This window comes from Pelophylax lessonae, assembly GCF_965119305.1.
Source record: "Pelophylax lessonae genome assembly, chromosome: 9".
In the NCBI taxonomy this organism is placed as follows: domain Eukaryota; kingdom Metazoa; phylum Chordata; class Amphibia; order Anura; family Ranidae; genus Pelophylax; species Pelophylax lessonae.
Genome location: NC_138776.1, coordinates 271950516 through 271962866, shown reverse-complemented (window position 1 = coordinate 271962866; position 12351 = coordinate 271950516). Strand labels below are relative to the sequence as shown.

Here is a 12351-nt window from a genome sequence, read left to right as displayed (position 1 = left end):
CCTTCCGTCCACCTGGTCTAGGAGAGTGAGTCCAGAGGAGGCCGCCATGGGAGAGGGAAGCAGGAGAATTAGTATCGGAATTATGAAGCCAGGTTTCGGTGATGGCGAGTAGGTTAAAAGAATTTGTGATGAAGAGGTCATGGAGGGAGGCGAATTTGTTACAGATGGAGCGGGCGTTCCAAAGGGCGCAGGAGAAGGGGAGGCTGGTATTGAGATAAAGAGGAATGGAGACTAGGTTCTGTGGGTTGCGGCTGCTGGCAGAGGGTGTAGGGCGATGGGAGAGTGTTGAAAAGCCAAATGGAGGCCCTGGGTTTGGGGATATGTCACCAGAGGCAAGGAGAAGGGAGATAATGTGGGAATGTGATTTATATGAAGGGACATGCCCCAAAGTCCTTGAACTTTTCTCGGTGTGTGGATGTAAGATTAGCAATAGTTGGTAGGAGCAGTAATAGGGAGAGGACAGAAGATGGGGTGATATATATAAGCTGTTGGGTGGAGAAGAGGGGTGAAGGTGAGTGAGTTTGAGAAGAGAGGACATAACTGTCAGCAAGAGTGGTAGGGAGTGCATGTTACAGAGTGTGCAAAGAGCTGAATAGAGAGACGGGGTCACCTGCAGCCAGTTCGGTGCTTGTTGGTGTTTTCTCGCTTTGTGAAATCGCTGAAGTGCAGAGTTTGAAGTGCATATCACTTGTAGAAAAAATCACTTAAATAAAGAAGCGGTTGTAAACCCTAAAAAAAAAAAAAACCTGCAAGACAAAGGCATAATGAGCTAGTATGCATCGCATACTAGCCCATTATGTGTAACTTACCTTAGAACGAAGCCCCGACACGGACCCCCGGACATCGCTGCGGGCGCTGCCATGATCCCTCACCGTCTCTTCCGGGTTCGGCGGCTCCGGCGCGGTGATTGGCCGGAAGAGACGGCTCCGGCGCGATGATTGGCCGGAGCCGCGATGACGTCACTCCCGCGCATGCGCGCGGGAGTGATTTTCCGGCAAGCTCCCGGAAAACTAATTGAAGGTCCCCCGGACCTTCAGAGCGTATGCGCGAGCGGCTGCATGCACTGTAAATATCTCCTAAACCATGCCGGTTTAGGAGAAATTATTTGTACCTACAGGTAAGCCTTATTATAGGCTTACCTGTAGGTAAAAGTGTCAAAAAGCGGGATACTACCGCTTTAAGAAAAGATGCTGTGCAATGTGCTAACCCCGCAATGTGCTTCCCCGTAAGGGTGCACTAAATTTATACTTGTATAAGGGTGGGGGTGGAAATTAGTTAATTAATCAAGAGTGGATATAAGGATGTCTAACAGAGTGGATCTTTCACTTCTAAAGTCAGACTGAAAAGGGATAAGGCCTAATCGTAAAGCATTATTTGACACTTCAGAACAACATAAACATCATGGTAATGCACACGGGGCAACAGATGAAAAAGGGCCACATACCAAAAGCACAGATACACACAGAGAGTGTGATGAGCGTGTGATGGTATTAGGCAGTAATATATTTCTCTTCCCCCCTTCTTGGTGGGAGTGGTGATGACCCCATCTATAAGGATATACAGTACATACACACACACACAGCACAAGGCCGTGTTCACACTACGAGACGTTTCTCGGGGCTGCAGTTCCTCTGAGCTCCAGAAGATGGTGATCTCACTTCTACCCGGACAGGAAGTCTCTATGGAAGACAGGAAGTGATGTAAAGTACAGACAGGAAGTGATGTCAGGTATAAATAGGAAGTTCCGGGTGAGAGGTGAGTAAGGATGAAGTAATGAGGCAACGTTGCTGGAAGAGGCAGAAGAGGAGGTAATAAGATCTTATTTTCTATTTACCCCCAGTAACCCCCCCATCATGTCCGTCCTCTTCCTCCATAGTCACTGTGACTTCTTTTATCTCCAGCAGATGATGATACACATATATATAGTGTGGAAACCTAGATTAACCCATTCAGGGTCAGAACATTCCCCCACTTACATATATATTTTTATCCTTACCTTTCTAGACAGAAACCTGTATAGATTGATTGACAGAACGAATGAGGATGAAGGAGGACCGGAGTCACATGGCTGAGAAGATACTAAACCTCACCCTGGAGATCATCTACCTGCTGACCGGAGAGGTGAGGAAGATTCTGGGAGGTCACATGACATCACTCTTATCTCTATTAATAAAACATAGACCTGACCGGAGAGGTGAGGAGGATTCTGGGAGGTCACATGACATCACTCTTATCTCTGTTGATAAAACACAGACCTGACCGGAGAGGTGAGGAGGATTCTGGGATTCTAACATGATATTCCTATTGGTTCTCCAATACAGAGATTTCCTCTTCTGAAGTCAGGTGATCATATGACCATCACAGTGCCTCCAAGTGACTCCCTAAAACCTGAGAGACACAACATGGAGAAGATTCTAGAAGTCACCGAGAAGATGATGGAGCTGCTGACAGGAGAGGTGAGCGGTGCTGGGAATTCTGGGACATTATCCAGTAACAGACAAGGGATGTGTCTGGATGGTGACTGTATCATTGTGTGTGTCAGGTTCCTATAAGGTGTCAGGATGTCACTGTCTATTTCTCCATGGAGGAGTGGGAGTATTTAGAAGGACACAAGGATCTCTACAAGGACGTCATGATGGAGAATCAGCCGCCCCTCACATCCCCGGGTAAGAGGAGACTTTATTGTAAAGGAGAGAGCAGTATGGAGGCTCCACCTAGATCCCCCATCATCTGATAAACACATAGAAACAATGTATTCAGTCAGTGTGTGTCAGGGCTGGGCTCCTGCTACTTAACGAGCATCTCTTTTCTTTCAGAGTTTAGAAGTTGCTTAGCTGTCGGTTAATTACAAGCCGCAATTACTACCACAATGACTCACCTGGTTACCATTACCTGCCTCATTAGTCCAGCCTACAGCCAGCCCCATTTGGCTATTTAAGTAGCTTAGCTCATTTCCTCCTTGCCCTTGCTTGGTCTATGCTCTCCAGTGTGTTCCTGTGTATTACTTGCCCTGGCTGACTTCTCTTCCTATTCCTGTTCCTGATTTTTGCTCCTGACTACGCTGACTTCTGGTTTCATGACCCCGGCTTCTGTTGTTGACTACGTTCCTGAACTGTTATTTTTTGCTATTTCATTAAAGGTGTGTTTTTTTTTGTTTTTTTTTTAACTGAACTTTCTGTCTTTGTCTGGTTTATGGTCCCCGACAGTGTGTGTGTTTTTCCTACAGATGGATCCAGTAATGGGAACCCACCAGAGAGATGTCCCCGTCCTCTGTATTCCCGGGATTCCACACAGGAAGGTCACACCATCCCCCACCATCATCAGGTAGATTTGGAACAATTATTGGTAGTTATTATTTATACACAAGCATATTAAAATTAATGTTTTATTATATACTCAGAGTGGAAATCTTGGGGATGATAATATTGTTGTTAAAGAAGAATATAAAGAGAAGGATGAGGAGTATGGAGTGATGGAAGAACTCTCAGAAGGACACAAGGATATGATGGATCCACCTAATACCAGGAACCCACCAGAGAGATGTCCCCGTCCTCTGTATTCCCGGGATTCCACAAAGGAAGGTCACACCATCCCTCACCATCATCAGGTAGATGAGGAACAATCACTGATAGTATCATTAGGATCTGTACATTATCTGCATTGTTACCATTGATGTCATTTTTATTATATATTCAGAGTGGAAACCTGAGAGATTCTAAAGTTGAGGTTAAAGAAGAGATAAAAGAGGAGGAGGATGAGGATGGGGTGATGGAGGAAGGACACAAAGATCTGTACCAGGACACCATGGTGGAGTCACCCAGCTACAGAAACCCCCCAGAGAGATGTCCCCGTCCTCTGTATTCCCGGGATTCCACACAGGAAGGTCACACCATCCCTCAATGTTACAAGGTTGGTGGGATGGAGTATCTAGAACATGGACTTGTGGAGGGGATGTGTGTGTTTTTTATGTAAGCTTATATCTTACAGATGATATTCTCTCTCATTTTCTTGGTTTAGAGTGGAGATCCAATCGATATAGAATTTGAGGTTAAAGCAGAAGAAGAAGAGACGTATGTGAGGGATGATCAGCAGTCTATGGAGGAGGATGGAATAATGAGGACATTTATAGAGGAGGACACTCCTACAGAGATCAGCACAGGTGGGTCATTAACACTAAATCCATTCCTCCATCCATACTGCTCACTGATTGGACCAGAGTAGGGGGGGGGAGGGGACTGGGTAATATTAGCCTGTAATCCCCTGGTCACTTTCCTGAGCTGTGTTCCCCGTCCTGTATTCCTGTATTTCTCTTGGATAATCTTCCTTCTCTGTGCTGCAGACACAATTTATGTCTCTAGACTGGATTTATGGAGATTCTGGGGTTCAGCTGGCAGTAAAATGTTGATGTTCACCATGGACGTTGCTCAGCCTAGACACCTGGGGTATGTACCTTGGGTCTTCTGCCCCATACCCAGGTCTACCAAGATCTCTGACAGAAGAATTTTCCCGGGGTTACTTGCTCTGTTATTTGCTGGCTGTGCCGGGTGGAGGGATATGTCTGTATAGTCTCACACCCAAGTCACTTAGTTCCTTTCATTTTTGTGTGTGTTGGGGGAGGGGAGCAGAGGACACTATGTGTGTGTGTGTGTGGGGGGGAGGGGAGCAGAGGACACTGCGTGTGTGTGTGTGTGGGGGGGAGGGGAGCAGAGGACACTATGTGTGGGGGGGAGGGGAGCAGAGGACACTATGTGTGGGGGGGAGGGGAGCAGAGGACACTATGTGTGTGTGGGGGGGAGGGGAGCAGAGGACACTATGTGTGGGGGGGAGGGGAGCAGAACACAGAATAGACCCCACTAATGGTTAGAAAAACAGATGAATATCTTAAAAAATTTGTAATAAAATGTAGTTTGTGTACGGCCAGGATAAGGGTCCTTTCACACTGTGCGGTCTGTTCTCTGCTCAGCGGGGGGAGGGGGATCGATTTGCCAATCCCCACTGAGCAGGCGGATGACAGCTCTGTGTGCAGAGACGGAGCTGTCAGATCCCCGCTGTCCTCTATGGGGGAATCGGATGAGAACCGACCACCTATCCGTTCTCATCCAATCTGATCCGCTAGACGAATGGAAAATAGGGTTTCCATCCGTCTGGATTTCACGGACAGGATCGGAATCGGATAACAGCGGGTGTCAGAGGAGATCTCTCCGCTGACATCCGCTGCCCCATAGGGATGCATGGAGCATCCGATCCGATCCACCTGAAAACTGACATTCGGATCGGATCGTTCCTGTGAAAGGACCCTTAGTGACGGCGGGGGCAGGGAGCTTGTATCAAGCTCCCTGCCTATTAATAAGGGAGTCTATCATGAATATTATATACCAATCCGGTCTGACAAACAGTGTTTTGGGTTTTTTATAAATATTGATCTCGGAGTCTGATTTGTACCACATTTATACCTCCAATAATACATAGATCTGTCTCAGGGTGGATTAAATATCTAACTATATAACTGGATATTTATATTTACCACTGCATATAGATATTCAAGAATATTAACTAAATTATACACCAACCTTTTTTTTTTTTTTTTAGGCTTTTATCCGATTAGTCGATTAATTGAAACAATAATCGGCCAACTAATCGATTATGAAAATAATCCTTAGTTACAGCCCTAGGAGTGGGGGGGCAGGATCAGCATTGTATTAGGTGGAGAGGGCCAGGGGGGATCAGCATTGTATTGGGGGGAGGGGGCCGGGGGGATCAGCATTGTATTAGAAGGGGCCAGGGGGGAGGGTCAGCATTGTATTAGGCCGAGGGGGCCAGGGGGGGGGGTCAGCATTGTATTAGGCATAGGGGGTGGGGGTCAGCATTGTATTGGGGGGAGGGGGCCGGAGGGGATCAGCATTGTATTAGAGGGGGCCGGGGGGTCAGCATTGTATGAGGGGGCCGGGGGGTCAGCATTGTATGAGGGGGCCAGGTGGATCAGCATTGTATGAGGGGGCCAGGGGGGTCAGCATTGTATGAGGGGGCCAGGTGGGACAGCATTGTATGAGGGGGCCGGGGGGGATCAGCATTGTATCAGGGGGGCAGCATTGTATGAGGGGGCCAGGGGGGGCAGCATTGTATGAGGGGGCCAGGGGGGGCAGCATTGTATGAGGGGCCCTAATAAAATGCTGATTCTCCCCCCAAATACAATACAAGAGCCCCTTTACTACTCTTACCTAGCTGCAAGCATAAAATCATCCAGGGGGGGGGGGGTGGGGGGCGTCTTGTATTCTAAAAAACATGAAATTAGACAAGAGGCTATTTTCTGGTCACTTACAGTACTGAAGACACGACAGTCAGGCTGAGGCTCACAGCAGGCAGCAGAGGTCGGGAGTCGCAACGGGAACGCTTAGGCTCTGGAACCTCTCTCCTCCTCTCACACAGCGACGGCGTCCTCCTTCAGCAAGCTAGCTGAGACAAAAGGCCGTCATCTGGGCCGACTCAGGCGGGAAGGAGACGGTGACGCCCAAGCACCGTCTACCGCCACCGCACCAATCACAGGACGGCAAGCAAGAGGTGGGAGTGTTCGGGGCGCATCGCTCTGCGCCCCAAGCACATTCTAAAGGGCCGCCAATAAGCATCAGAAAAAAAAGCACATGAGGACAAAAACCCCACCCCCTCCATAGCAGCAGCATTGGCCGGCGCCCCGCTGCAATTAAAGGAACACTTCTTTTTTTTTTCTGCCTTGGGGGGCCTTGTACCAGCCGCCACTGACCAATCTGCTGATGTCTAGTAGTAATCTTTGTGTTTCTATTTTAGTAGATGGACGGGAGATGAGGAAAACCTCAGAGGATTGTCTCACTTTGTCTCCAGACTGTAAAGTAGAAGATGAGGACATCACACAGTATAGTCCAGGAGAAAACCCGGCTACCTCAAATGTCCATCCGGGACCACACAGTGTAGATGGACCATCGTATTCCTCTTACCCTGAGGAACCTCAGACTGTGAGGGACAGTGCCGGACCATCGTATTCCTCTTATTCTGAGGAACCTCAGACTGTGAGGGACGGTGCTGGACCATCGTATTCCTCTTATCCTGAGGAACCTCAGACTGTGAGGGACGGTGCTGGACCATCGTATTCCTCTTATCCTGAGGAACCTCAGACTGTGAGGGACGGTGCTGGACCATCGTATTCCTCTTATCCTGAGGAACCTCAGACTGTGAGGGACGGTGCCGGACCATCGTATTCCTCTTATCCTGAGGAACCTCAGACTGTGAGAGACGTTGCCGCCCTTCCAACACATATGAGGTTTCCCTGTCTTGAGTGTGGGAAGTGTTATCAATTTCTCTCCAGACTTAATGTGCATAAAAGATCTCACACACTTGAGAAGCCATATTCCTGTTCTGAGTGCGGGAAGTGTTTTTCAGTGAAGTCCAGTCTTTCTATACATCAGAGATTCCACACAGGTGAGAAACCACATTCCTGTTCTGAATGCGGGAAATGTTTCACAGTGAAATCAAGACTTGTCATTCATCAGATCTCTCACACAAAGGAGAAGCAATTTTCCTGTTCTGTGTGCGGGAAATGCTTTTCAGTGAAGTCTAATCTTTATAGACATCAGAGATTGCACGCAGGTGAGAAACCGTATTCCTGTCCTGAGTGCGGGAAATGTTTTTCACAGATTGCCCATCTTTACAGACATCAAAATTTGCACACGGGTGAGAAACCGTATTCCTGTTCCGAGTGCGGGAAATGTTTTTCACAGATAGCCCATCTTTACAGACATCAGAGATTGCACACGGGGGAGAAAACATATTCCTGTCCTGAGTGAGGGACATGTTTTGTAGAAAAATATGAACTTGTCACACATCAGAGGTCTCACACAGGTGAGAAGCCATATTTCTCTCCTGAGTGCGGGAAATGCTTTTCTAGAAAGGTCCATCTTTCCAGACATCAGAGATCTCACACATGGGAGAAGCCGTATTCCTGAGTGAAACGTTTTACTAGAAAGTCTTATCTTTGCACACATATGAAATTACACATGGGGGAGGAGCCATATTCCTGTCCTGAGTGAGGGAATTGTTCCTCACTGAAGTCCTGTCTTCCTGTACATCAGGGGGTCCCACACAACCCTGGAGGTGTATTAGTGCTTTGAGTGCGGGAAGTGTCTTCTATATGAATGTTGGTGGACATGTGGGGAAGAAGCACACCCTGATATACACCTCAGATATACTCCATGGCTGATCTTCATCATGTAAGAAACACTTCATAAGGAGATCAGAGATCACCAAAGACTTGGATGAAGTGTTGTCCCGTGTTGGCCATTGATGGCAGGAGAAAAATAAAAATGGAGTCCTTACCTTTCATTGGCTAAGTATATTTTGTGCGGGAGAGACTTAGAGGTCTAGTATGAAAATGAAAACAAATAGTTGATGGAATGTGGCACAAGTTTGCCTGGCCGTGCCGAATATCGGCCATATTTTATATAACTCAGTGATTTTCTATGATCATTGCCTCCATCTAGTGTCCATCATTCTGTATCACAATATTTTTACAGATAAAGGAATTTCAGTGAAAATACTTCATTGTGGCCACTAGATGGAGCCGACAGTCATAGGAAATCACTCATACAGCCAGAATTGATCCCCGCTGGGCTAATAAAGCTTGTCACACTCATCCAACAAATCTTCTGTACATTGACCCCTTGGTTTCCTCCATCAGGCATGGTTCCCTACAAATACCGGAGATATTCTACCCATGTACTAATGAGTACAGTAGATATCGAAGAACATAAACCAACAATATTACACCAACCACTGATTCCAAACCAAAATACTGAATTTGGACATCAGCCCAATCAACATTTTGTATGTGGGTGTCCATACCATGGCGTTTAGGGATGTTGGCACTCAAAAATGTGGGGGTATAGTTTAAGTGCTTGGAGGTAACTTGAATGTTTTCCACCTTTATTTTCACTTAACTTTATTGCTATAAAATAATGGACTAATAACCCCCCCATATGTTAGGATTTTGTTGTGACAGGTTCTCTCTAATTAGAGTCTATTAGGTCCCTCATGTCTCTCCTGTCCTTCCCTGAAGATAATGGAGAGCAGTCTGGGCTCCATTCACAGCTTCCCCCACCACAGTGTTCAGGAATGATGGCACTGAACCCAGAAGGGACCTAATACAAATCACGGCCACAGCTTCTCCCCTGTCCAAGGATACTACATCCATAGCCACTCCTCTGTCCAAGGATACCACGTCCACAACCACCCCTCTGTCCAAGTATACCATGACCACCCCTCTGTCCAAGTATACCACATATACAGCCACCCCTCTGTCCAAGTATACCACGTCCACAGCCACCCCTCTGTCTCAGGATACCATGTCCACCCCTCTGTCCAAGGATACCACATCCACAGCCACCCCTCTGTCCAAGTATACCACAGCCACCCCTCTGTCCAAATATACCACGTCCACAGCCACCCCTCTGTCCAAGTATACCATGACCACAGCCACCCCTCTGTCCAAGTATACCACGTCCACAACCACCCCTCTGTCCAAGTATACCATGACCACCCCTCTGTCCAAGTATACCACATACACAGCCACCCCTCTGTACACAGCCACCCCTCTGTCCAAGTATACCAGGTCGACAGCCACCCCTCTGTCCAAGGATACCACGTCCACAGCCACCCCTCTGTCCAAGGATACCATGTCCACAGCCACCTCTCTGTCCAAGGGTACCACGTCTGTAATAGAGCATATGATCTACTTCTTTTGAGAAAGAATGTGGGATTTTATCTTACATCTCTGTTCTGCTCACTCTGGAACCCCCCCCCCCCCCCTTTATGGGCTACTGTGATCAAGCTACTTCCTGAAATGTGTTCTTGTGTTCATGTTAGATAAGTTATTTGTGTAACTGCCTTACAACTTTGGTTAAAGAGTACGGACTTACAGAATTGTATATGTCAGAAGTGATATTACTCCTCCCCTCTTTCCTGTTTCTTTTCTTATAAGCTACCATTATGAATAAAGAATTTAGACTTGCTTTGAAACACTAGTCTGTGGTGTTCAATGAGGGTCTCCAGAATTCTGAAGGGTCGTGGTGGGTGGTCGGCTGTCCATTTAGAATTCCTTTCAGTATGGGGGCTCGTCCGGGATAAGGCAATCATCCACGGTAAGTGAACTTTTTGCCTTGTGATGAATTTTCTTGCCGAGGCTCTGATAAAAGTATATAGAAGTATATAGAAAGGAGATGGACCACGCCTGCATAGACTGATATAGAAAAAGGTCTTTGGTAGACCTAAGAAGTCCTTTAGAAGGACACAAATAGATAAAACGGTACTGTTGCTCCTTTTGGGAAGGAGACAGTCTATGAAGATAAACCCACCATGACCCACAATTTTCCTACTTTATCTTTCTGTCGCTTAGAGGTATAAGATAATTTGTTGTGTGGACAAGGAAACTGTAAGGTAAGGCAGTTGGTTTGCCACTGTAATATGGGTCAAGAACATGGTAAAGAAGTTCCTCCCCCTCCTCCAAACCCTGGAGAAACATGTAAGGATTATGTGGCCAGGACCTGTGGAACAGATTATGAATTCATAGTCCCCTGGGTATCAAATTTGTCCGGGTAGACCAAGTTTAGGCATAGTACTGATCCTTTTCCCCAGGATGGCGATAATGATGACTTCCAACTGGATATGGTAAAGGGCTTATGTCTGGGTGATAGGAAGGCTTTCCCTGGTATGCCAGGGACCTGCAATGGGATATGCTCTATATGAGGAAGGGTGGAGAGAATTAATTGAAGTATGCCCCCTATTGGTTCCAGAGGGAGAATAAGAAACAAAAGAGCCAAAGAAATGTTTAACTAAAGAAGAATATGATAGAAAACATAAACAAGAATCAGATGTCAAAAGAGCTGACCCGACTGCCCCACCCTTGCCGTTTGTAAATCCTTCTCCCCCCGCCATATGTAAATATTTACCCTAGTTTAACTGGAGATGATATAGACCTGTTAATCAGAGATGGGTTCCAGCCCCGGCTCCGGGTCAACAGCCGGTCCAACAACAATGGCAGGGAGATAGATCAGCAAGTCCCGTAAGAACTGAAGGCCAAGTAACCTCTGAAGCCTCAAAAAGCTCCGATTCAGAGACTGAAGAACAGGGGACATCAAGAGGGGCAGCAACATCATTAACACCCATTATAAAAGAAAAGATGACCGGGAAGGAAAAGAGTAGGGAATATAAAAGGAGATTAAAAGAGGCTTGGGCTAACTATGAGAAATTACAAAAAGAAGTTGATAGACTTATTGAGGGAATAACCCCCCTCCAAAACTAAGAGTGGGAAAACATTTTGGAGTGAAAGTAAGGGAGAAGAGGATTCTCCAACTTTTCAAGCCCCATTCATGACAATAGGAAAGGACATGCTTAAGGAAGTCATAGACCTAGATGATCTAAACAGGATAATTAAACATTGTCCAAAGCCCACCCTATCATCTATAGCCACATTAAACTACCTTAAGAAAGCTTGCCAATGAAGAAATGACATGCAAGAAGACATGCGTTTGATAATAGACGGGATAGTGGGACACACATCAGCATGGAATTGGACCAATGTGGGGTCTATCTCCACAATTGAACCAAGTGACACAAAAGCTACTGATTATAAGCTGAACATGGAGCAAGGTAGAACTCAGACAAAACAGCAAAAGAAGCAGCAGCTACACAGCAAGCAACCATACAAATGCCATTACTTTCACCAGAAATGCCACCATTAGATCAGGTATTGCATGATCTCCAAAGGTATGCCACAAAAACTGACATAAACCAATGGAATGCAGTTTGTGCGTAGAAAAGTTCAGATTCTGAGCTTGTCTGCTAAAAGGGGAGACCATGTATCCCTGTAGCCAGTGCTCCTTTATTCATTGTACAATACCATGGTGTAGGACACAGAGGCTGGCAGGTCACATGTGAGTTGTTAGACAAGGATTTTTACATCCCTGGTCTTCCCTCCTTAGTGAACGCATATGTCTCAAGATGCATCACTTGCATCTGAAACAATCCAAGGAATCCACACGAGGCTAAACATGAACATCTCCAGTATCCCACCACTCCTTTCACACACTTACAAATTGACTTCACACACATGCCTAATGCCTCGTACACACGCATTGATTATTGGCCGTGAATTTTCGGCCAACATCCGATCGGCCAATTTTCGGCTTGTTAGTATGATGCTTCCGACAACCGACTCCGACTTTTCGGCCGAAAAAAATCTGGTGTGCAGGCTATAAAATTTTTGTTGGCCGTCAACACAACGGCCGATTTTCCGTCAGTCAGTACAGAGTTCGGCAGACAAAAATCTGA

At 46.5% G+C, this 12351-nt stretch overlaps 1 protein-coding gene across 1 annotated transcript in view; it reads left to right on the top strand.

Annotated features, from left to right (window-relative positions):
- Nucleotides 1–12351, top strand: part of LOC309564465 (uncharacterized protein) — a gene marked incomplete at both ends in the record, with an annotated part of 1172539 nt that overhangs the window by 91533 nt on the left and 1068655 nt on the right. The window contains 1 exon segment of the mRNA XM_082269095.1: nucleotides 7618–7748. Coding sequence (XP_082125221.1) covers nucleotides 7618–7748 — 131 coding nt within the window.